Source organism: Oncorhynchus nerka, linkage group LG9b (genome assembly GCF_034236695.1).
Source record: "Oncorhynchus nerka isolate Pitt River linkage group LG9b, Oner_Uvic_2.0, whole genome shotgun sequence".
NCBI classification, from domain to species: domain Eukaryota; kingdom Metazoa; phylum Chordata; class Actinopteri; order Salmoniformes; family Salmonidae; genus Oncorhynchus; species Oncorhynchus nerka.
Window position 1 is genome coordinate 7,826,218 of NC_088424.1, and position 26,577 is coordinate 7,852,794.

At 42.4% G+C, this 26,577-nt stretch overlaps 1 protein-coding gene across 1 annotated transcript in view; it reads left to right on the forward strand.

Annotated features, from left to right (window-relative positions):
- ankhb (ANKH inorganic pyrophosphate transport regulator b) overlaps nucleotides 1–26,577 on the forward strand; it is a 108,489-nt gene that overhangs the window by 27,279 nt on the left and 54,633 nt on the right. The window contains exons 2-3 of the mRNA XM_029641969.2: nucleotides 8,091–8,307; nucleotides 25,118–25,236. Coding sequence (XP_029497829.2) covers nucleotides 8,091–8,307; nucleotides 25,118–25,236 — 336 coding nt within the window. The remainder of the gene's footprint in view (nucleotides 1–8,090; nucleotides 8,308–25,117; nucleotides 25,237–26,577) is intronic.

The following is a 26,577-nucleotide window of genomic DNA, read 5'->3' on the forward strand; positions in this document are numbered from 1 at the left end:
TTTCTAACTGCCTATGTATAATGGTTTCTAGCTTCCCTGAACAGCTGCATATCACGGGGGCTGTTCAATGCTAATGCAGAACGCCATAGGATGTTTTTGTGTTGGTTAAGGGCAGTCAGGTCTGGGGAGAACCAAGGGCTATATCTGTTCCTGGTTCTACATTTCTTGAATGGGGCATGCTTCTTTAAGATGGTTAGGAAGACACTAGTTCCCATTTGGGAACCTCCCCCACACCCCCTGAGCTGTAATGTGGCGCAGGGAACGCAAGAAATAATCCTAAAAATATTTAACCTCCACAGATTAGCAAGAAAAATTGCTCAAATGAAAGATAAACAAGTTGTTTATCTACCCAGCAAGTCAGATTTCTAAAATGTTTTACGGCGAAAACATAGCACATATTTATGTCCAACCACCACCGCAGACATACCTCATTAGCATAGCCAAGTAGGAAAAAATATGCAATCAACAAACGCAGGATTAAAAGAAAAATCATTTCACTAACCTTTTGAAATCTTCATCAGATGACAGTAATATAACATGTTACACAGTACATTCATTTTTTTTTCAATAATCTGCAATATATATCCATAAATCTCTGTTTACAATTATGCATCGTTCAAAAAATGCTACTGCAATGTCAGGAGAAATGAAATAGCTCCGGCAGATAACGTCAGCTAACAAGGAATACACATCATAAACTTTGACTAAATATGCATGTTTTACATATGTATAGCAAGATACACTTCTTCTAAATGCAATCGCTGTGTTACATTTATTTTTAACGTTACATTTTGCGTTCACTAGGCTATAATAGGGAGTCGGCGCTCCCACATTAGCATAATGACTCCTCTATCTTGGAGTCGACAGAAACCCACAATTAACACATAAATATTCCCTTACCGTTGCTGTTCTTCCATCAGAAGACCTGGAAGGGTTAATACTTACCAAATCAGCGTTCAGTTTTCAAGTCTGTGTCTTTCGGTTCTCAAACTAGCCACATTTCGGTCGAAATGTAGGCAAATTTCAAGTGGATGCGCACCAAAACGTCGAAAGTATATATTTTATGTCGAGTAAACTTGTCAAACTATGTTCATAATTAAGCTTTAACATGTTATAAAGGTCTACAGCAATCGTGAGGGCGAACAGACACACACACGTCTTTTAATCGATCCTGAGGGAAAGAGAGAAAAAGTGCAGAGCGCGCATAGAGGTGGACTTTTTTTTTTGGCGTGACCAAGACCTTTCGGCACGCTCAAAGTCTCGTGAGCGCGCGATTCTCACAGTTACACGCCTCATTGGAAGCAGGCTTCGCGCTGAACACATACAGACTCTTCCCAGGGTTTTAACTGCTTGGTAAGTGCGTATACGATGACGTCAAAGTTGTGCCAACTTTTTCCATTACAAGAGAGACTTTGGGAGAATGCATGCCCTGACACTTCTGCTTTACATAGAGACAAAATTTAAACGGTTTTAGAAGCTTTAGAGTGTTTTCTATTCGATAATATTTTTTATATGCATATATTAGCAACTTTTGACAAAAATGTATCATGTTTTATAGGGGTACCCAATTCCTCCAGAAGGGGCAGTAATCAGGGCTAGCCCTAACAGGTTTTAACCTCTCTGGGATATGTGGGACGGTAGCGTCCCACCTCGCCAACTGCTTGTGAAAGTGCAGGGCACCAAATTCAAAACAACAAAATCTCACTATTAAAATTCCTCAAGCATACAAGTATTTTACACCATTTTAAAGATAGAATTCTCGTTAATCCAGCCAGTGTCTGATTTCAAAAAGGCTTTACAGCGAAAGCACCACAAACGATTGTTAGGTCACCACCAAGTCACAGAAAAACACAGCCATTTTTACAGCCAGAGAGGAGTCACAAAAATCAGAAATAGAGAGAATTAATCACTAACCTTTGATCTTCATCAGATGACACTCATAGGACTTCATGTTACACAATACATGTATGTTTTGATCGCTAAAGTGCATATTTATATCAAAAAATCTAATTTTACATTGGCGCATTACGTTCAGTAGTTCTAAAACATGCCGTGATTGTGCAGAGAGCCACATCAATTTACAGAAATACTCATCATATATGTTGATGAAAATACAAGTGTTACACATGGAATTAGAGATATACTTCTCCTTAATGCAACCGCTATGTCAGATTTTTTTTAAATGTTACGGAAAAAGCAAACCATGCAATAGTCTGAGTACAGCGTTCAGACAACAAAGCAGCCAAAAACATATCCGCCATATTGTGTAGTCAACATTAGTCAGAAATAGCATTATAAATATTCACTTAACTTTGATGGTCTTCATCAGAATGCACTCCCAGGAATAGCAGTTCCACAATACATTTTTGATTTGTTCGATAAAGTTCATCATTTATGTCCAAATAGCTTATTTTGTTAGGGCGTTTGGTAAACAAATCCAAACGCTCGTTCAGGTCCAGCCGAACGTCGGACAAAAAGTTATATTACAGGTAGTAGAAACTTGTCAAACTAAGTATAGAATCAATCTTTAGGATGTTTTTATCATAAATATTCAATAATGTTCCAACCGGAGAATTCCATTGTCTGTAGAAAAGCAATGGAACGAGAGCTAACTCTCTCGTGACCGCGCCTCACGAGCCTGTGGCACTCTGCCAGACACCTGGCTCAATCCCCTCTCATTCTCTCCCCCTTCATAGTAGAGCCCGAAACAAAGTTCTAAAGACTGACATCTAGTGGAAGCCTTAGGAAGTGCAATATGATCCCATTTACACTGTATATTAGAATGGCAAAGAGTTGCAAAACTACAAACCTCAGATTTCCCACTTCCTGGTTGGATTTGTCTTCCTGGTTGGATTTGTCAGGTTTTCACCTGCCAGTTCTGGTATACTCACAGACATCATTCAAACAGTTTTAGAAACTGCAGAGTGTTTTCTATCCAATACTACTAATAATATGCATATATTAGCATCTGGGACAGAGTAGCAGGCAGTCCAAGCTACTCAATACTGGCCCCCTGTCACCAAGAAGTTAACGCATGTGACCAGTTTGGATGAAATGATTGAATAACATGTACGTCGTGTACATTTATTTTCCAACGCTCGCTCACGTAACGCGAGTGGTGTGGTCAGCAAGTCAGTGTTCACAGTAAATATGCGGCGGAAGTTGCACAGAATGTTCAAAGTTCAAGTTTGCTCTCAGCAGGCCTGAAATTAGCTCCGTGCCAAATGTTTTTTTGAGAGAACATTGTTTATATCCCTTTCATACTAAGACTTTTTCCCGCCAACTTTAGCTGAAAGGTGTTGCCGGTATCAAAGCCAAAACTTGTATTTCCGCCTAACGGCCTATTAATAGTTTTGGTAAAGTTCTGCCTAGATGATCATTTCAGCACCATTCAATTGGGACAGCTTTGATGTCAGTTTTTTTTCTCTTCGCTGAATCTCCATTTGGATATTGGTTAGGCTACAATTGGGCTGGGGAAAAGTTGAGGTGAGTGCTGCTCATGATCATCTTGTCTAGTTGGCTCATTTATTAGAACATTTTTCCTGCATGTTATGTAGTTTAACAAGTGGAGGGTAGGAGAGAGATAAAACGTGGATCAAGAAAACATGGGCTATGTTTCAAAATATCACTGTTTTACATGACAGCGGTGACAAGTTGTGTGGGAGAAATATTATTAGTATTTTATTCTACTATTGTAACGGGTATGCTGGGAGTCAGGAAAGCAAGTACAGGGAGTGAATTTAATGAATAAACGAACATGGAACAAAACAAGAAACACGAGTAGTGTACAGACATGAAACATATAAACAGAAACAATAACGCCTCAGGAAAGAACCAAAGGGAATGACAGATATAGGGGAGGTAATCAGGACGGTGATGGGAGTTCAGGTGAGTCTCATGAGGCGTAGGTGCACATAACGATGGTGGCAGGTGTGCGTAATGATGAGACAACCGGCGACGTCGAGCGCCCGAGAGTGGGAGAGGGAGTAAACGTGACAGCACCCCCTCCCTGACGCCAGGCTCCAGCCACCGGACGACGGTCCTGAGGACCAGGAGCGGGCGGGTCGCTTTTGCTGAGGCGTGGGAACCTGTAGAGCCACCTGATGCGTGAGAACCTGTAGAACCAGCTGAAGCATGGTAGCCTGACGAGCCAGCTGGGATGACGTCGACCAGAGGGACAATCCCGAGGACCAGGAGTGGGCCGGTCGCTTCTGCTGAGGCGTGGGAACCTGACGAGCCGGCCGAGGAACGGGAGCCGGCCGAGGCACGGGAGCCGGCCGAGCCATCGCCGGTTGCTTCAGCAGCGGCACTTGGAAGAGATCCCTGTTGCTTCCCCTTGGTGAGGCGTTATTCTGTAACGTGTATGCTGGGAGTCGGGAAGCAAGTACAGAGAGTGACTCATTTAATAAATAAACAAACATGAGACAAAACAAGAAACACAAAGCGTACAGACATGAAACAGGAACAGTCAATAACGCCTGGGGAAAGAACCAAGGGGAGTGACAGATAAAAGGGAGGCGATGGAGTCCAGGTGAGTGTCACGAGGCGCAGGTGAGCGTAACGATGGTGGCAGGTGTGCGTAATGATGAGACACCTGGCGACGTCGAGTGCCAGAGAGCGGGAGGGGGAGTAAACGTGACAATTATATTATATTCTTACTATAACACGTACTGTATGTGTGTTGACTGTGATCTAGTAGGTTTGTCTTGTCTGTTTAATTAACAAAATAAGGAACTGTTGATTTTATTCATTTGGACATAATTCAACTCAAAATATGTTATTCTGTTGTTTTGAAAATACATTTTATTCGACGTATGTTTCTGAGGTCCTGCCTGAACAAATTAATCATGGACTTCTTTTTGATGGTGTATATTCAATGGATTTATTCAAATAGACGCCCACCCACATCTGCACACCACTGTTACCACTCCTCACCGGCATGCCCGCATGCACATGGGAGGTATAACATGCATATGCAGGCAAGAATGTGATAAAAAAATGGGCCTGTTTGTTAGTGGGTAATATAGACATTTGTTTTGTGGTGTGTAGTCCGTCTCATTTCAACATTTTACATTTTGGACTGAATTGAGCTGAAATTAACCCCCACTAACCCTGCAGAGGTAGACTTTATGGGAAATGTTCATGTGCTTATTAAACTCAAAAACATTGATTGGTTCTGATCTTAGTGTCACAACTCAGTCTCTACATCTGTAACCTGTTGATACTGATGTACAAGTACAAGTAAAGAGTGTGAGTGACAGGGTGGTTTTGACTTGACCTGAAAACAAAGAAATGTTTGGGCCAGAATCAGAAGAATGCTAATATTTGTCAGCAAGAGTTTAAGAAAAGCATGGGAAATAAACATACTACTATATACTTGTACATCTGAGGGTTCAAATCAAATGGTCCAATTATATTTAAAAGAAAAAAGCTACAATATACTGTATTTGCAAAGAATCCCTTTAATCCATTTCAAACATTTTAGCCTCACCTCTACTACTTCTTCGTAGCTTTGAGTTAGTCATGGTGGGGATTTCAATACCTTGGTAACTGAAGCCTGTGGAATCCCTACTAATTCTGGTTTTGATATTAGGGTCTTTAGTTCTGGGCTGTGAGCCATGAAAGACATGTATTGTTCACTCCGAGACAGGTAGATGACGGAGCTTCTAATCCTGCAACAAAAACAAAACGGGCATTGTCTGAACTAGATTGCTTCCCCTGAAAAAGGCATCAATAGTGTGGTGCATCACAACACTTGATAGTACCTGATATCTTTCAGCAAACAGTCCGACGGCAATATACTGTACCTGTAATCTTAGCCTATATGAGCTTTGAAAACTGATAGTTGGCCACTGTAACATACTGTATGTGATGGAATTCTGATGAATTTCTGCTGCACCTTATGCAATACAGTTAAAGAATGGGCCATAATGGGGTCTAATATTACAAGCTTGTAGTAGTTGATCTGCTGCAATTATAAGCATGTTAAAGGGTAAGTAGCATAAACATAACCATATGCAACATATTGTCACGTTGGTATGAATGAGTCGTGAGACAGGCGCAGGAATGCGTAATAGTTTAAAAAAAATTATACCCAAATTACAGCGTGCCGTGTAAAGGCATGGGGACAAAGACCAAACAAACACTATACAATGCACAGCGTAGAAACCCAAACAAAAGAGCGAGGAGTACCTCGAATAAATAACACAAATAGCACAATGATAAACACACGGGACGAGACCCGTAATCATCTGCGCATTCCACAATGGCACAAAAGCCAAAACACAGCACAGGTACTCACACGAACCAACGGACATTGTACCAATAACCAACAGGACACTGGTAAACCAAGGGCACACTAATACAATTACTAATCACTGGGAATAGGGGGCAGGTGTGCGTAATGAAAGTTCCAGAGGGATCCGTGACACATGGATTTGCACAAGTATACGTATCAAAAGTCCCAATGCAAAGTTACACCTCAATTTACGTAAGACTGATCAGAAAAAGAAATTGCAGGGGGTGACGCAATATGGAGAACTCAGCAAGCCAGCCTATTCTCTATAATGTAAACTCCAACAGAAATAACTTTGCACTCATGACTACTAGTTTCAATTACATTTTCAGCCAACTTTTCAGCCAACTTACAAGCAAATTATTGTTACAAATCAGCTTGCAATGTTCCTTGCCTGAGCTAACTAGCCTGCTAACATAAGCCCTACTAGCCTGCTAACGTTAGCCCGTAGGCGACATTGTTGCCGGTGATGTCTGGTGAGGACCTGCCTTACAACAGGCCTACAAGCCCTCAGTCCAGCCTCTCTCAGCCTATTGCGGACAGTCTGAGCACTAATGGAGGGATTGTGCGTTCCTGGTGTAACTCGGGCAGTTGTTATTGCCATCCTGTACCTGTCCCGCAGGTGTGACGTTAGGATGTACCGATCCTGCGCAGGTGTTGTTACACGTGGTCTGCCACAGCGAGGACGATCAGCTGTCCGTGTCCCTGTTGCTCTGTCTTAGGCGTATCACAATACGGACATTGCAATTTATTGCCCTGGCCACATCTGCAGTCCTCATGCCTCCTTGCAGCATGCCTAAGGCACGTTCACGCAGATGAGCAGGGACCCTGGGCATCCTTCTTTTTGTGTTTTTCAGAGTCAGTAGAAAGGTCTCTTTAGTGTCCTATGTTTTCATAACTGTGACCTTAATTGCTTACCATCTGTAAGCTGTTAGTGTCTTAACGACACTTAATGTTCATTAATTATGTATGGAAAACATTGTTTAAACCCTTTACAGTGAAGATCTGAGAAGTTATTTGGATTTTTACGAATGATCTTTGAAAGACAGGATCCTGAAAAAGGGTCGTTTCGGTCGTTTCGGTAACCAGATCATGACTACAACTAAGTTACTAAGCTTTCTCCCCTTTTTAATGGTGACCATTCATTCAATAGTGTCATGAGTGTGGCAGGGTCAGTCTAGCAAAAGTGTTTAATTGCTTGGAATATCTGGCCCTTATGTGACATTAATAACTGAAAACAAAAATGGCCTCCCGAGCTAGCTGTGTCACTAGAGATTCTGGGTTTGAGTCCAAGCTCTGTCGCAGCCGGCCGCGACTGGGAGGCCCATGGGTTGGCGCACAATTGGCCCAGCGTCGTCAGGGTTAGGGGAGGGTTTGGCCGGCAGGGATGTTCTTGTCCTATCATGCACTAGCGACTACTGAGGCGGGCCCGAGCACAGTGCATGCTGACACAGTCGCCAGGTGCACAGTGTTTCCTCCGACACATTGGTGTAGCTGGCGTCCGGGTTAAGTGGGCATTCTGTCAAGAAGCAGTGCGGCTTGGTTGGGTTGTGTTTCGGAGGACGCACGGCTCTCGACTTTCGCCTCTCCCGAGTCCAGACAGGAGTTGCAACGATGGGACAAGACTGTAAGTACCAATTGGATACCACGAAATCGGGGAGGAAAAGGGGTAAAAAATAAAAAAAATTAAATGGATGCAAAGATAAATGCATCTGTCAGCACAAATAATTAATATAAAAAAATATATACTATATTTTCTCTCAACTCCTCTTCTCTCTATCGTCCTCTCTCACAGGCTCTGAACAGGGGTATTGCAGCGGTCAAAGAGGATGCGGTTGAGATGCTGGCAAGCTACGGCTTGGCCTACTCCCTAATGAAGTTCTTCACAGGGCCTATGAGTGACTTCAAGAACGTGGGCCTGGTGTTTGTCAACAGCAAACGCGACCGCTCCAAAGCCCTGCTGTGCATGGTCACCGCCGGGATGATAGCGCTCATCTTTCACGTTCTCATCGGTGAGCTGATTTATCACAAGTTATAATAAGGCAGGACAGTTGTTCATGAGGTGTATAATTAATGTTTTTACTAAATCTATATATTTTATTAGTGAAATTACCAATGAGCTGCAGGGAATCTTTCATTTTTCCATGCTTATCTCTGCTTTCCTCTGTCTTTTACTGTATTTATTTACACAAAGTATCACGAGTCTGGATAAAATATAACCAAATATGGCATTCTGCATCTATATTCATATTTAGCAAGCTATACAAATGTTCTTAACACTAGAACCACTGGGCCTCAAGAGATCCCCCTTCAAGCATGAGCAGTCATTCTGTCTACAACATTCTAACAGCGTAATTAATACATTTCATATATGCTATCACAAAAATAATCATTTGTTTGTGTTTATGAAGGTAAGATTAGAATACGATTATTATATTTTTTTTAATAACACAATAGCATTTTCTTTAGTTTGTTACTGTAGGACATTTGTAAAAACTAAAAACCACTTAAAACACCAACGTTCTAGTGTTCAATCAATGTTAACCTTGGAGTGCCTTTTACAGTAACAGCTTATTTGTTATAACAACAAAATGTAAAAAATACCTCAACCACCAAGAAGCACAGTCAGCAAGAACCACGGTGATGAAAATATCAGTAGCCTTAACGTCACCATAAGTACAAATTGTGCAAAGTGTGCTGATAGTCGGCCCGTAGCATTGTCACCGGCTTGTTCGATCCAACCATGCTGTCCCTTCCTTGCTCCTGGTTCACACAGCAAAATCAATGGTGTACATATAACTCTGAAACATATGAGTCCAACTGAACTGGTGTTAAAATAACACGTTTGAAAGATTTAACTCTGTTACAGTGTTCTCTATTCAAATCTTAAAATGTTCAAGATTGTGGTGTTAGCATAGCTCTATTGTAGAGTAATACGCCACACCTACCGTGTAAAACTTGATTTAGAGTAAACTGGACTCACTTTGTTTAGTACTAACACTGTTACACTCTCAGTTTTTCTGTAGTGTTACAGTAAATAATGTTTTGGATTTGTTTTAACACTGTATGGTGTAAAGCCTAATTTCCCACAGTGCCTTTTCTTTTCCACTGAATTGTAGAGTTACCACCCGTGACTATATTTGTTAGTGACAAAGACAATTTGATTGAATTCTTTCCTTTTAAAGGCATGTGGCTTTCACCAAGTGAGTGCCTAGGTGAAAGCTATCATTTAAATTAAACTATGATAATACATACACTATATGACTGCTCGTCGAACATCTCATTCCTAAGTCATGGGCATTAATATGGGGGTGGCTCCCCCTTTGCTGCTATAACAGCCTGCACTCTTCTGGGAAGGCTTTCCACTAGATGTTGGAACATTGCTGTGGGGACATACTTCCATTCAGCCACGAGCATTAGTGAGGTCGGGCACTGATGTTGAGCGATTAGGCCGGGCTTGCATTCGGCTGGGGTTGAGTTCAAGGCTTTGTGCATTTCTGTATGGACCTTGCACCAAACTTTACAGTTGGCACTATGCATTGGGGCAGGTTGCGTTCTCCTGGCATCTGCCAAACCCACATTCGTCTGTCAGACTGCCAGATGGTGAAGCGATATTCATCACTCCAGAGAATGTGTTTCCACTGCTCCAGAGTCCAATGGTAGCAAACTTTACACCACTACAGCCAACGCTTGGCATTGCGCATGGTGGTCTTTGGCTTGTGTGCGGCTGCTCGGCCATGGAAACCCATTTCATGAGCTCCCGACGAACAGTTCTTGTGCTGAAGTTGGAACTCGGTAGTGAGTGTTGCAACCGAGGACAGACGATTTTTACGCACTTCAGCACTCGAAGGTCCCGTTCTGTGAGCTTGTTTGGCCTACCTCTTCGCGGCTGAGCCGTTGTTACTCCTAGACATTTCCACTTCGTACTTACAGTTGACCGGGGCAGCTCTAGCTGGGCAGAAATTTGACAAACTGACTTGTTGGAAAGGTGGCATCATATGACGGTGCCACATTGAAAGTCATTGAGCTCCTCAGTAAAGCCATGTTTGTCTATGGAGATTGCATGGCTGCGTGCTCGATTTTTATACACTCATTTGAGTTTTGTATATATAGTGTATATCTTAAGGCCTTACTTTGATGGCCTAGTTTCACCCTAACACAGTGGTGTTAGGAAACTCCTGGTTTACAGGCCACATCAGGCCTGCAAGTCACATTATGCTGGCTTGGAAAGTGATGTGTAATTCCTATTGGAATCCAGCCAGAGTGAGGATATCCAACAGTTGGATTCTTTATACACCCGCAACCTGCATTCAGAATAACTGTCAGGGTCAGGAAAGTTTATACGAAGGCTACCTGATTCATTTCTTCCCCACCATCGGAGTCGTTTTTATTCCGATTTTGTAAATTACGCACGCTCTCACCGTGTACGCCAAGTAGGCCAGAGTAGACGGATAGGAGAAGGAGGGGCAAAGGGAAAAATATTTTTTTAAATGGCATGCCCTCCTTAAACTGGTTATAACTACAGTTTTTTGTTTGTGATATTAAGATTCTAACAACGATGTTGTGCTATATAGACTTTTTTAAGAAAAGTCAAGGACGGAGGGGGTATGACTTAAAAAATTGCAGAGTAATAAAATGAATACACTCATGAGCAGTCCAAATGACTGCTTTAGCCATTCTAGTGTTAAACTACTTTTCTCTCTGCATTACCAATGTTGGCATAACTTCACACTGAAAGAAACACTGTTGCAAATGCTCCAGACAGTACTCATCAAGCTTCTTTCTAGAGTCTCCATTATGTGAAAGAATGTTTCCCCAATGATAAGACTGAACACATTTTAATAGGAATGAGACCAGATGTGTCATAGGTTGTACTTTTCCTCCACAAAGACAAACTCTGGTTATAAACACTCCACAAAGGAACAGTGTGCGCAGAGCATGATATGAATGTACACCATTGAGATTCTTTCCATGTGACAATATTATTTGTGTTTCTTCTCATGGAAAGGGGACATGTAACTAAATGCCATTTGCAATCACAAAATGAAAACATTAACAGAAAAAAGGTGCCTCTAATTCTAATGTAATTTTAACATTGAGCTCAGCATTAAACACCGATGTTTAAAATACCATGCTGTAAGTCCTTCAAACTCAACTCTGGACCTCGACCTGTTTTTCATTTTCCCCCTCTAATCCGGGACTGATTTGGACCTGGGACACCAAATGAGTGTAATTATCAGGTAGAACAGAAAACCAGTAGGCTCTGGACCTCGTAGGTTAAGACTTGAATACCCCTGCTGTAGGTGGTTCCATTGGAGCGCACGCATATTTTTTTTTAAAGTGGGTTGGAACTTCCTGATTTGGCCTCATTTTTTAGCTTGTTAATTATGAAATGCAGTAGCCATGACTGAAGCCAAATGATAGTTGTCATGGAGATGGTGATTTGAGGTGGGTGTCTTTGCCATTCAATCACAACAAACAAGGGTACTGAGTAGTGACAGCGAGATAGGCTTAGCTATGGAGAGAAGTTTTGAAGTGGAGGACTTCTCCCCTAGAGCCCTGCACAGGCATTAATTTTAAAGGGACATTTCAGAATTGGTTGATGATGTCATTGGAAACATATTTTTTACTACAAAACATTTTCACATTGTGACCGACCCCCTCGTTTGGGTCTTATGTAGAAATATTTGAAATAATGTTTTTTACATTGGATAAAAGTATAGACTCAGAGCTACAAAATGGTATATCATACACTGCAGTTGAGGAACAATGGGAAAGTAATTCTGATTAGAAAGTTGATAAACTTGTAACCCCATATCAGAGAAAATGTTCATTGAATATTTTGGTACACATACTGGAGAGCTCTTCTTTGTCTACACCTATTCAGCATCATTCACACCCTCTTAAGCCTTAGCCCCACCCATCTCTAAGGATTTTCATGTGAGGCTATGTACTAAACAGAGTGAGTAGGATAGTGTATGTAGTAAACAACAAAAAAGATTTCAAGAGTAAACGTGGTTTAAGTAGTAGCCTACAATAGTCCTTGGCCTACTTTCCAAGATGGCGCAGCAGCAAGGACGTGTTTGTTTTCAACCCATGTAAAAATTTAGTATTTTTTGAATACATTTTTTTCTCCATATTTTTTCGACCTTATAATTGGAACTTCCATCAAAGGCTAGCCATCAGAAGCTAGCCAGCTAATTAGCTACTAGCTATTTGTCATTGTTAGGCACTGCTAGCAGTCTTTACCTTTAGCTCGGACACCAGCCGCTTTAGCCCGGAAAATACCTGCCAGTCTGCACAGTGCGATATCAGCCCTGAGCATATCGGACTGCTTTTTTTCCACTACATCATCGGATTCCTGCCGCAAGCTCTGGACCATTACACCGGATCTTCGCAGCTAGCTAGCTGCTATCGAGTGGCTACTGTGGCTAACGCCCTTGTCCAAAAGCATGCACCAGTTAGCCTCGAGCTAGGCCCATCTCCCGACTAGCAAACTAAGTACACACGACTACAATACCTCTCTTTCCAATTGGCCTGGACAATTTGTCGACACAGAGCCCCGCCGATCCATCATGATTGGTCTGCTGACGCAATTCGGCCGATGTGCTCTCAACCGGCCTCTGCGTCGTGGATGTTGTTGATGATCCATCTGCTAGCCCCGACCCGCTAGCTTCCTGAACGCCGTGTCTCCTGCTCGCCTAGCGTAGTAATCGACTACTGAACGGCTCCCTGTTTCATCTATTGCTGCTCATTGGACCCTATGATCACTCGGCTACTCAGCTGATGCCTGCTGGACTGTTCATTAACATGGAACTTACTTTTGTTTATCAGGCCCTGTGTGTAGCTAACTGACCCTCTCTGCCCATTCATCGCCATTTACCCATTGTTATTCTCCTAGCTGTTTACGCGTTGTTGTATTAGCTCTCCCAATCAACACCTGTGATTGCTTTATGCCTTTCTCTAATGCCAATATGCCTTGTATACTGTTGTTTAGGGCAGCTTTCATTGTTTTATTTTACTGTGGAGCCCCTAGTCCTGCTCAACATGCCTCAGATGGCCCCCTTATCCCCACCCCCCACACATGCGGAGACCACACCCAGCTTACCTGGTGCCTCCAGAGATGCAACCTCTCTCATTGTCACTCCATGCCTTGGTTTACCCCCACTGTACTCGCACCCTACCATACCCTTGTCTGTACACTATGTCCTGAATCTATCCTACCACGCCCAGAAATCTGCTCCTTTTATTCTCCGTTCCCAAAGCACAAGATGACCAGTTCTTATACCCTTTAGCCGTACCCTTATCCTACTCCTCCTCTGTTCCTCTGGTGATGTAGAGGTTAACCCAGGCCCTGTGCGTCCCCAGACACTCTCATTTGTTGACTTCTGCAACCGTAAAAACCTTGGTTTCATGCAAGTTAACAGTAGCAGCCTCCTCCCTAAGTTTGTTTTATTCACTGCTTTAGCACACTCTGCCAACCCTGCTGTCCTAGCTGTGTCTGAATCCTGGCTTAGGTGGACCACCAAAAATTCTGAAATTTCCATCCCCAATTACAACATTTTCCATCAAGACAGAACTGCTAAAGGTGGCAGAATTGCAATCTACTGTAGATATTCAGATAGCCTGCAGAGGTCTGTCATACTATCCAGTTCTATGCCCAAACAGTTCGAGCTTCTACTTTTAAAAATCCATCTCTCCAGAAATAAGTCCCCCACTGTAGCCGCTTGTTTTAGACCCCCCTCAGTTCCCAGCTGTGCCCTGGACACCATATGTGAATTGATTGCCCCCCATCTATCGTCAGTGTTCGGACTGCTAGGTGACCTAAATTGGGATATGTTTAACACTCCCAGCCATCCTACAATCTAAGCTAGATGCCCTCAATCTCACACAAATGATCAAGGAACCTACCATGTACAACCCCGAATCTGTAAACATGGGCACCCTCATAGATATCATCCTGACCAACTTGCCCTCTAAATACACCTTCTGTTTTCAACCAGGATCTCAGCGATCACTGCCTCATTGCCTGCGTCCGTTATGGGTCCGCGGTAAAACGACCATCCCTCATCACTATCAAACGCTCCCTAAAACACTTCTGTGAGCAGGCCTTTCTAATCGACCTGGCCCGGGTATCCTGGAAGGTTATTGACCTCATTCCGTCAGTAGAGGATGCATGGTTGTTCTTTAAAAATGCCTTCCTCACCATCTTAAATAAGCATGCCCCTTTCAAAAAATGTTTAACTAAGAACAGATATAGCCCTTAGTTCACTCCAGACTTGACTGCCCTTGACCAGCACAAAAACACCCTGTGGTGTACTGCACTAGCTTCGAATAGTCCCCGCGATATGCAACTTTTCAGTGAAGTCAGGAAGCAATACACACAGTCAGTTAGGAAAGCAAAGGCTATCTTTTCAAACAGAAATTTGCATCCTGCAGCACTAATTCCAAAAAGTTTTGGGACACTGTAGTCCATGGAGAATAAGAGCACCTCCTCCCAGCTGCCCACTGCACTGAGGCTAGGAAACACTGTCACCACTGATGAATCCACAAGAATTTCAAAAGGCATTTCTCTACGGCTGGCCATGCTTTTCACCTGACTACCAGAACCCCGGCCAACAGCTACGCACCCCCACAGCAACTGGTCCAGTGTTTCTACTTGCACATCCTCATATATATCACTCCAGTGTAAATAGCTAAATTGTAATTACTTCACCACTATTGGCCTATGTATTGCCTTACCTCCTTACTCCATTTGCACACACTGTATACAGATTTTTCTATTGTGTTATTGACTGTACGTTTGTTTATTCCATGTAATTTGTTTTTGTCGCACTGCTTTGCTTTATCTTGGCCAGGTCACAGTTGTAAATGAGAACTTGTTCTCAACTGGCCTACCTGGTTAAATAAAGGTGGAATAAAAAAAATAAAAAATCCTAATATTACTTTGAAATTGTCCAGATAGAATTATTAGATGATGCTTATCCAGAGACACTTGTCTAAATGTATGGTATCATGTGAAATAAATGCTATAACCACCCGTCAGCCACCTCTAGCTAAGTGGATGGGTCACTATTGTCTAGACATATACACGTTCATGAAACACAAAAGATAACCCCAGACACAACTAGCGAACTTGATGGGTCATGTAATCTCTTGCAATGTGGAACTCTTTTGTTTAGACATGTAGCTAGCTAAACAATTAACCATAATCCCAACCCTTAGCTACAGTACAAACGGATTGTCATAGCTAGCCACCATGCAAGAAATGCTGGAGTATGAATCTGCAGGTAGCTAAAGCTAACCAACTAGGTTCAATGTTAGCTAGCTAACATTAGGCTATTATTAGCAATGCAAATCGATTTCTGCGATACGAATAATATTACTACACAGATCATGCACGTAGCATTAGTTAGCGAGCCAGCAAGCTAACGTTCGCTAGCTAGCTAACAGTACACTGACTTGCAATGAAAACGACGGACAAAATTAGAAACTTGTAATATCTGAAAATGTAGCTATACGCTTCATGGCAGTGTGTCTTGTCCATTTGGTTCGTAGCTAACGTAAACTCACCCCATTCCGTACAAAGGTGCGTAACCGCGATATTCAAACGAGGCTACAAAGTAAACTAATGGGACTGTAGCGACTGTGTTGACTTCAAAATCGGGGGTGTGAACTAGGTTTCTATTCAAGAGTTGATCGACATGGTATTGGCTCTATAGTATTGGAGAAAAGTTTTAAACTGACCCTCCGTTACATCTTGACGTGTCATGTCGTAACGTACAGCACGCATAAAGCTACTATTTATGTCTTACAATCTCTCTCCACCAGGTGTAGCACTTCTCTCATCGTTTAAAAACAAGAAATGGACAGTGACGGGGGTAAGGGGGTATAAACTTCCCACTGTTGTGTGGGAAAATTGTTTTTTTCACTCGATCTGTCCAACTTATTGCCTCTAAAATGTAAATAAAACACTAAAAAGAGTTTAACATACCTATTTGAAGGTTTGTTTCGAATTTGAATCAGGTTTTTAGGGCGCTGCTAAAGTGATCTTAGAAGTAAACAGCGGCTTTGAGAAAGATGATCGCATGCAATGATGACGAAAAAAAACGTCATCATTGTTTTTAGTCGTTTTGCATGCGATCATCTTTGCATGCGATCATCTTTCTCAAAGCCGCTGTTTACTTCTAAAATCACTTTAGCAGCGCCCTAAAAACCCGATTCAAATTCGAAACAAACCTTCAAATAGGTATGTTAAACTCTTTTTAGTGTTTTATTTACATTTTAGAGGCGATAAGTTGGACAGATCGAGTGAAAAAAACAATTTTCCCACACAACAGTGGGAAGTTTTGCTTCCCCACCCGCCATTTAAAAAAAAGACGGGGCTCATTGCCTGCTTGAATTATGCAGATGTAACGGATGTGAAACGGCTAGCTTAGTTAGCGGTGCGCGCTAAATAGTGTTTCAAACGGTGACATCACTTGCTCTGAGACCTTGAAGTAGTGGTTCCCCTTGCTCTGCAAGGGCCGCGGCTTTTGTGGAGCGATGGGTAACGATGCTTCGGTGGGTGACTGTTGTTGATGTGTGCAGAGGGTCCCTGGTTCGCGCCCGGGTATGGGCGAGGGGACGGTCTAAAGTTATACTGTTACATTGATGCTGTTGACCCGGATCACTGGTTGCTGCGGAAAAGGAGGAGGTCAAAAGGGGGGTGAGTGTAACGGATGTGAAATGGCTAGCTTAGTTAGCGTTGCGCGCTAAATAGCGTTTCAATCGGTGACGTCACTTGCTCTGAGACCTTGAAGTAGTGGTTCCCGTTGCTCTGCAAGGGCTTTTGTGGAGCGATGGGTAACGATGCTTCGTGGGTCTCAGTTGTTGATGTGTGCAGAGGGTCCCTGGTTCGCGCCCGGGTATGGGCGAGGGGACGGTCTAAAGTTATACTGTTATACAGAAACGGGCAGTGTTTAGGTCATGTAATTGATTCTGTTGGAAAGGGGAGAAATTGTGCTTTACAATGGTATTGACATTACAGTTGAAATATTACGTTTTTGGGGCGCTAAAATAAGGGCAATTGTATGGACCTGACTAGTCTCCCAGTCACTGCCGCTGAAAAACATCCCCACAGCATGCCACCACCATGCTTCACCGTAGGGATGGTGCCAGGTTTCCTCAAGACGTGACGCTTGGCATTCAGGCCAAAGAGTTCAATCTTGGTTTCATCAGAACAGATAATCTTGTTTCTCCTTATCTGAGAGTCTTTAGGTGACTTTTAGCAAACTCTAAGTGCTGTCATGTGCCATTTACTGATGAGTGGCTTCCGTCTGGCCACTCTATCATAAAGGCCTGATTGGTAGAGTGCTGCAGAGATGGTTGTCCTTTTGGAAGGTTCTCCTATTCTACAGAGGAACTCTAGAGCTCTGTCATTGTGACCATCTGGTTCTTGGTCACCTCCCTGACCAAGGCCCTTCTTTATTTATTTATTTTACCTTAATTTATTTAGGCAAGTCAGTTAAGAACAAATTCTTATTTACAAGGCCTAAGAACAGTGGGTTTACTGCCTTGTTCAGGTGATAGATTTTTACCTTCTCAGCTCGGGGATTCGATCTAGCAACCTTTCGGTTACTGGCCCAACGCTCTAACCACTAGGCTACCTGCCGCCCCTTCTCCCCCAATTGCTCAGTTTGGCCAGGCGGCCAGCTCTGGGAAGAGTCTTGGTGGTTGTAAACGTCTTCCATTTAAGAATGATGGAGGCCATTGTGTTCTTGGGGACCTTCAATGCAGCAGATCTTTTTTGGTACCCTTCCCTATATTTGTGTCTCAACAGAATCCTGTCTCAGAGCTCTACGGATAATTCCTTCGACCTCATGGCTTGATTGTTTTGCTCTAACATGCACTGTCAACTGTGGGACCTTATATAGACAAGTGTGTGCCTTTCCAAATCATGTCCAATCATTTGAATTTACCAAATTTGGTGGACTCCAATCAAATTGTAGAAACATCTCAAAGATGATCAATGGGAACAGGATGCACCTGAGCTCCACTTAGACTCTCATAGCAAAGGGTCTGAATATTTCAGTTTTTTTATTTAATAAATTATCAAAATAATTTAACAACCTGTTTTCGCCTTGTCATTAGGGAGTATTGTGTGTAGACTGTTTACGATTTTTATTTTATTTGATCCATTTTAGAATAAGGCTGTAACAAAATGTGAAAAAAGTCAAGGGGTCTGAATACTTTCGTAAAGGCACTTTATGTCCGAACTCAAATCAAATAGGCTTCCCAAAAATTACATGGTTTCTGTGGTACAATGTTTATTTTGATTGGCGATTTTCTGTATTTGTATGTGAAAACTACTTCTAAGATATACCCACTTGGCACAGATGTCAATTTAATGTTTATTCCCAGTTTGTTCGATGTCATTTCATTGAAATGACATGGAAACAACGTTGATTCAACCAGTGTGTCCAGGGGGTACTTTCAGATTTTCCAAACCCACTTCGCGCTTAAGAGGGAGGATTGCGCTGCTGGTGCTGGCACATGCGCAAATCAAATATACCAGTGTCAACCCAATTAGGACCATAGAGGTTAGCTAGAATAACCTGTGTGCTAAACAATTTCCCCATTTAATATATCTTCCATTAGTATCTGAAATTACTATGGGGGTGCCTTTTCTGATGGCTGCCCCTCGGGACTTAGCACCAAAGTTGGAGTGAAATATTTGATCTACCCATCCTCTCTTTAGTTTATCAAGGTTTCTGGACCGGAGATGGGTCTCTTGGAGAAAAACAATGTCCAGACTTGAGCATCCACTCGGCTACGCTTGACCACCTGGTTAATTCCTTTCCCGTTCCAGCTGATAAACCATGTGGAGCCTAGAGTATGTGAATTTGACATACTCATAGAAATCCAGAAATTAATGTTAGTACGTTCACATGGCCAGAGTGCTGAAAGGTCAGAGTAATAACATTTTCAGATAATAAAAAACATCTAAACACAACAAAATACCAAGGAGAGAACCTCGGACCCCTATGCTGGCCTCCCCCTGTTGGAAGGCTGTATCTACCTCACCTAGACTAGAGAAAAATGCTACCATGTTAAACTGAACCTCAGAGCTCTATCCAGGGAGAACATAATTAAGTTTACAACTAGGGAAGGGATTCTGGAGGGAACCACCTCAGTTTTCTGAATATGCAATATGCATATTTGAAGGATAGTATCAATATATATATATATATATATATATATATAAGGAGGCATTGTTATATGTTCTCCCCCTGACCAAACCCATCCACTTGGGGAAAAAATATATACAGTTGTAGTCAGAAGTTTACATACACCTTAGCCAAATACATTTAAATTCAGTTTTTCACAATTCCTAAATGTAATCCTTGTAAAAATTCCCTGTCTTAGTTCAGTTAGGATCACCACTTTATTTCAGCTTTCATTTCTGTCATCACAGTCCCAGTGGGTCAGAGGTTTACATACACTCAATTAGTATTTGGTAGCATTGCCTGTAAATTGTCAACTTGGGTCAAATGTTTCAGGTAGCCTTCCAAAAGCTTCCCACAATAAGTTGAGTGAATTTTGGTCTATTCCTCTTGACAGAGCTCGTGTAACTGAGTCAGGTTTGTAGGCCTCCTTGCTCGTACACGCTTTTTCAGTTCAGCCCACACATTTTCTACGGGATTGAGGTCAGGGCTTTGTGATGGCCACTCCAGTACCTTGACTTTGTTGTCCTTAAGCCATTTTGCCACAACTTTGGAAGTATGCTTGGGGTCATTGTCCATTTTGAAAACCCATTTTCGACCAAGCTATGTACAGGGTAGGCCGCATTCCGCCTACGGTCTCGAGTCCCTCTCTCACGTCAAAAATGTGACCGTTCCCCCGGGGCTGTCTGTTCTCAAGGTCATCAACCTTGGAAGTGAGTTTGACAACCTCTAATGACAGCCAGGTGACTTTCTCTTCCAGTGTCACCACTTTATCAGAGTAATACTTGCCCCATCTTCCAGGCTAGTCAGACGGGTGTCATGTCTCGCCAAGTCTTCGTTAATGGAGTCAATCTTTATGCTGACCTCGGTGCGGAGAATAACTATTTGTGCAGATAGGTCAGTGGATAGTGACTCCACCTTAGCCAGCACAGTCTGTTCAGATTTAATGATAGCCGCCATTACCATGTCTAGGTCGGGGGGGATCAGAGTCCGTGTCAGGTGAGCCCGAGGCTTCAGCAGAGGCCTGCTCCTTTGTGGCTCGCGGCCGTTGTTGTCTCGACATTTTACGATTAAAATGCCAAAAATGTCAACAAAAAAAAGTCAGATTAGTAAATTGGGTTTGATTTCAAATGAAATGTTACAAAATGAACACGGTGGGGCAGGTGTTGGTCAAGTATTAATAGTAAATTGTTCGCCCTGGATCTGAGCACCGAGAAAACGCGTCTTCACATGTTGCTGCTCACCAGCGCCCTCAAACAGAATTCTCTTGAGAGTTAAAACGGTTGGCATTGGATTGTGAGGCATTCTAGGTTGGGTGAACAAAAGGACTTGAGTTCCTGTAATTTATCACAATCACACCATGAGTAATTAATCATGAAACATACACCACTGCCTTTCTTCTTCCCGGGGAGTTGTTTATTCCTAAATGAGAATCCAGCTGGCTATGTGGATTGGGACAGTTTATACGGAGAGAGCCATGATTCCGTGAAGCAGAGTATGTTACAGTCCCTGATGTCTCTGGAAGGCGATCCTCGCCCCGAGCTCGTCTACTTTATTGTCCAGTAACCGAACATTAGTGAGTAATATACTCAGAAGCGGTGGATGGTGTGCACACTTCCTGAGTCGGACTAGAAGACCACTCCGGATCCAATTTATCCAATTCAGGACATTGGTATTTCTGGTCGAGTTACCGCCACTTTGTATCCAAAAGTTATTTCTGGCTGTATGTAACAACGCAAAAATATTCTGGGCTAATAATGTAAGAAATAAGACAGAAAAACAAAATTCTTCAAGTTTGCTTAAGATCTAGAAGCAGAGCTGCCATGTCTATCGGCGCCATCTTCAAAGGGCATGTATGTGGTAGGCATTCGGAAAGAATTCAGACCAATTCACCTTTTCCACATTTTGTTACACTACAGCCTTATTTAAAAATGCATTAAATTACTTTGTTTCCTCAATCTACACACAATATCCCATAATGACAAAGCAAAAACAGCTTTTCAGAAATGTTAGCAAAAAATAATAAAGTAAAACAATCGAATTACTTATTTACATAAGTATTCAGACCCTTGCTAAAAGGGGGATGAAAGATCCCAGAAATGTTCCCAAAAGCTTATTGTTCTAAAATATTTCGGCACAAATTTGTTTACATTCCTGTTAGTGAGTGTTTCTCCCTTGTCAAGCTAATCCATCCACCTGGCAGTCGTGGCATATCAAGAAGCTGATTAAACAGCATGATCATTACACAGGTGCAACTTGTGTTAGAGACAGTAAAAGGCCACTCTAAAATGTGCAGTTTTGTCACAGAACGCAATGCCACAGATTTTTTTTTGCCACAGATCAAGTTTTGAGGGAGTGTGCAATTGGCATACTGACACCGGAATATCCTCCAGAGCTCTTCTCGGAGAATTTCATGTTCCCCCTTTGTATCGTAAGCCACCTCCAATGTTGTTTTTGGCAGTACGTACAACCGGCCTCATAACCACAGACCACATCTGGCTTCTTCACCTGTGGGATCGTCTGAGACCAGCCACCCGGACAGCTGATGAAACTGTGGGTTTGCACTTCCTAATAATTTCTGCACAGACTGTCAGAAACCGTCTCAGTGAAGCTCGTCTGCGTGCTCGTCCTCACCAGGGTCTTTACGTGACTGCAGTTTGGCATCGTAACTGACTTCAGTGGACAAATGCTCACCTTCGATGGCCACTGGCACACTGGAGAAGTGTGCTCTTCATGGGTATATCCCGGTTTCAACTGTATCAGGCAGATGGCAGACGTTGGTGGTGGGGGGTTATGGAATGTTTTTTTAATTTTATTTTTAATTTGAACTTTTATTTAAGTAGGCAAGTCAGTTAAGAACAAATTCTTATTTACAATGACTGCCTACCCTGGCCAAACCCGGACATTGCTGTGCCAATTGTGCGCCTCCTTATGGGACTCTCAATCACGGCCAGATGTGATACAGCCTGGAATCGAACCAGGGACTGTAGTGACACCTCTTGCACTGAGATGCAGTGCCTTAGACCACTGCAGGCATAAGCTACGGGCAACAAACACAATGGCAATTTGAGTGCACAGAGATACCGTGACAAGATCCTGAGGCCCATTGACGTGCCATTCATCCACCGCCATCACCTTATGTTTCAGCATAATAATGCACGGCCCCATGGCTCAAGGATCTGTACACAATTCCTGGAAGCTGAAAATGCCCCAGTTCTTACATGGCCTGCATAATCACCAGAAATTTCCCCCATTGAGCATGTTAGGGATGCTCTGGATCGATGTGTACAACAGCGTGTTCCAGTTCCCGGCAATATCCAGCAACTTTGTGCAGCCATTGAAGAGTGGGACAAATGCTCCACAGGCCACAATCAACAGTCTGATCAACTCTATGTGAAGGGAATGTGTCTCACTGCATTAGCCAAATGGTGTTCACATCAGATACTGACTGGTTTTCTGAACCACGCCCTTACCTTGCTTTAAAGGTATATGTGCCTAATGAATGTATTTCATTTGACTGATTTCACAGTATCATAGCTTGCCTGTCTCACTAGCATTATCAAATAATGTAGCTAACTAGCTAGCTATAACCAAAACGTACTCATTAACACACCAGTCTCAACTTTGCTGGTTGACAGCCCGCAGAAGTAGTAGCTAGCGTCAGATGTAGACTAATCTGTATCTGGCCTTCTGCCAAAGATTATTGAACAACTTTATGAATGGCTATTTTTACTCGTATTTACAGAGTGGAATGTGCATTGCACCCCAATACTGCTGCTGTAGACTTGACAACATGGTTCTGAGCAGGGGGCATTAATACACCGTGTTGTCTGTGGGCAATTGACCATCATAGGTAAAAGTTGGCACGTAAGTAATCCATACCCAACCCCCCACAAAAACTGTGGCGTATCCTTCATTCCGTGACATACAGTGTTGCCAACTACTCAGTAAGGAAAGTAGCTATTGGCTGTCCTAAAAGTCGCTAAATGACATCATCACCTAATTTGCGTAATTGGCCTTGTGCATGTAATTGTGATGGACGCTGTAGGAGAGAGGAATAACATCGTGGGAGAGACAAAAAGTGAGTAAAAAACACCCTAAATATGTTTAGAACTACAAATGAACTTTCTTCTGTCATTCTTGTTATGTCACAATTCCAACCCTCCTCCTTTATCTGGGCTTGGGACTGGCAAAAGTGACCCAAAAGAGACACTGGCAGAATTACTTAGTTTCTTATTGAATTTTCTTGTTTTTTACATTTACATCCCGCCCTGAATGTAAGCTTACATTCGGGGCGGGATCAGCCAGTGACGGCTTCCCGCATGCGTGATTCATTTGCAGTCTGGACGAGGAGGGGTGAACATCTCCTGCGCGAGGACTGGGACACCTGTGAGTGCTTTGGGACGGGGTGGGGCCCATGGCAGCACTCGCTGCTCGCTTGAGAAGTTAGAACGTGCTTTCACGTCGGTCTCCAAAAGTCTCCAATAACACCAGAAAAAGTCGTTAGATTTGTTGCTCGTCGTTTAAAAAAAGTGTCGCTAGAAGGGTCTGAATACTCGATAAATATAGCGACAAAGGCACTAAGTTGGCAACACTGGACATACCCATATTTCTAATTATCTCAGTTAGGATGAAAATGACTGACTCAAATTATCCTATTTACACCATGTAGTCAATTCTGACACTAGAATAAATGTTTCTGACTCATATTGATGCCACAAATATTTATGTTCCGCATTTCAAGAACAGTGGGAAAGTGGAGGGGGTGGTAGCAGAAAGAAGAAGGCAACGGACAGGAAACTGGCACAGGCAGGGCTCAAACTGCTGTGGCCAAGGGTGTAGCCTATACTGGATGTGGTTCAGTCTGCAGTGCTGCCACTATACCAGACTACACCTATATCTGACATAACTACAGACTCAAGAAAGTAAAGCCCTTAAAATAAACCAAATTATCTTAAGTCTTGTGAACAAATAGATATAAGTGATTGTTTTCTCAAAATAGCTGTCATTGTAGGTTGATAAAGTGGGCAGAATAGTGCCTTGAGTTGCATGATCTGGCCTTTTGCCTCTATCTTAGTCATACTCACAAGAACTGACTGGGCAGAAAGTGTGTTAAATGCAGGGTCACTTATAGTAAGGATTTTCACATTTTCTCTTAATCATTTAACAGCGGTGCCCTGCTTTGCAGAATTGACAACGATTCAAGTTAAAAACAAGTTTTTAACCATGGTCCTTGTATGTCATTTATATTGTATATCAGTTAAAGTGCTAGATCTCAGTTTGAAGTGCTATGTATCATTATTACCAGCCTGTTCTGCGGAAATACGGTAAAGCACATAACCATAGAATGCCCAATTCCCTTACACCAAGCAAACTGTTACTTGAGTCATTATGGTTACATATAGAACCATGACCCTTCCCTAAGAAACCCTCTTTTCTTAGTGTATATCTGCAACGCTCACTCTGCTGCACATTCCTGAGTAACCTGTTTTCAGCTGACTGCAAACCATTCTTGGGGAACCTTTTTATTCCCCTAGTGACGACAAATCATTGGTCTGTTAATGACTGAAGCCCCTGAAGTGCTCTGACATTTATCTCAATTTCCTTGTCCCATTAGCCTACACAGAATTGGGCTACTACATCATCAATAAGCTCCATCATGTGGACGATTCTGTCGGAAACAAGACCAGGCGGGCTTTCCTCTACTTGGCAGTGTTCCCGCTACTCGATGCCATGGTGAGTTGTGGCCTGTTTCCCGCTGGATTCTAGTTCCCTTTTAGCTTGGGAAATGCGTGACAGAGAGGCGGTGTTCTAAACTGACCCAAGATCAGCGCCCAGGGGCAACTTCACCCTACTCGTTTAGTCTCTGGCTTGGGAAATGCTTGACAGAGAGGCGGTGTTCTGACATTATGACCTATTACTCAGAATGCTCTGGGGTTTCCCCGAAGTACAGTTCTAGGAACACCTTTCCTTCTCCCAATCCTAATCTTAATCATTAGTGGGTGAAATGCTAAACTGACCTAAGATCAGCGCCCAGGGGCAACTTCACCCTACTCGTTTAGTCTCTGGCTTGGGAAGTGCTTGACAGAGGTGGTGTTTTGTTTGACATTCCGAACTATCGCTGAGAACGTGCTACCTAGATAAAATATGCAATATATATACAATATATCTTAAAACCACTTCTGCTTTTAATTAGCATATCTGTGTTACATTGTATAGTGTATCTAACAGCAGTGTTGGTGTAGGTCTACGTGTACTGTTATCTCCTATTTTTCCAAGTAGTATTAGTTATTTACTAACAGTGTGAGTATATTTCTGTTTTTCTTTAACCCTGGATGAAGTGTTCTGGTTTGTGTGCTACTGTAAAAAAAATATATATTGTAAAATGTCAGAGTATTACTGTTTAATCAAAAGTACATACTGTATAAACTGAATACAGTAGATTACATAAATTATATTGCATTGTGGAAAAAACGGTACGTGAAACACAGTAACACTTTACTTACTGTATTTGTGAATATTCAAAATCGAATGCCACACTTAAAGAACACTGGCAACAAAATCAAAGAGAGAAAATGTTTTTGCAAATTGGTTAATTTGTTGTGTTTTGTTATTTATATGCATTGCTTTGTTTGTGGCTGTGCTGTTTTATATTATAGAAAAAATAGTCAGAAAGGCACAATACAAATAATGTTCCATTGTTAAAGGCACACTCAGTGTTTTATATACACTGAGTGTACAGAACATTAGGAACACCTTTTAGTGTAAGAGCTGTTTGGAAAAAACGCCGGAAATTTCAGCCTGTTTTTGTGGGATGGAGTTTTGGCCTGCCTGGTGACATTGCCGCTCCCAGACAGTCCTAATTCCTTGAGAAATTGCTCATTTGAATGGAAAACAATCACAGTAAGGTACTTAATTGTTACCCAGAAATGATTCGATATTGCGATAAAAACAGCTGCATTGGACCATTGAAGGTAAACCAAGCACACACACAAAATAGGAGCTACATGTAAAACGCAGGCCCTTTGTGGAAATGACTTACCCTCACTTAGCCTAAATTCAAACAACATCCCCTAT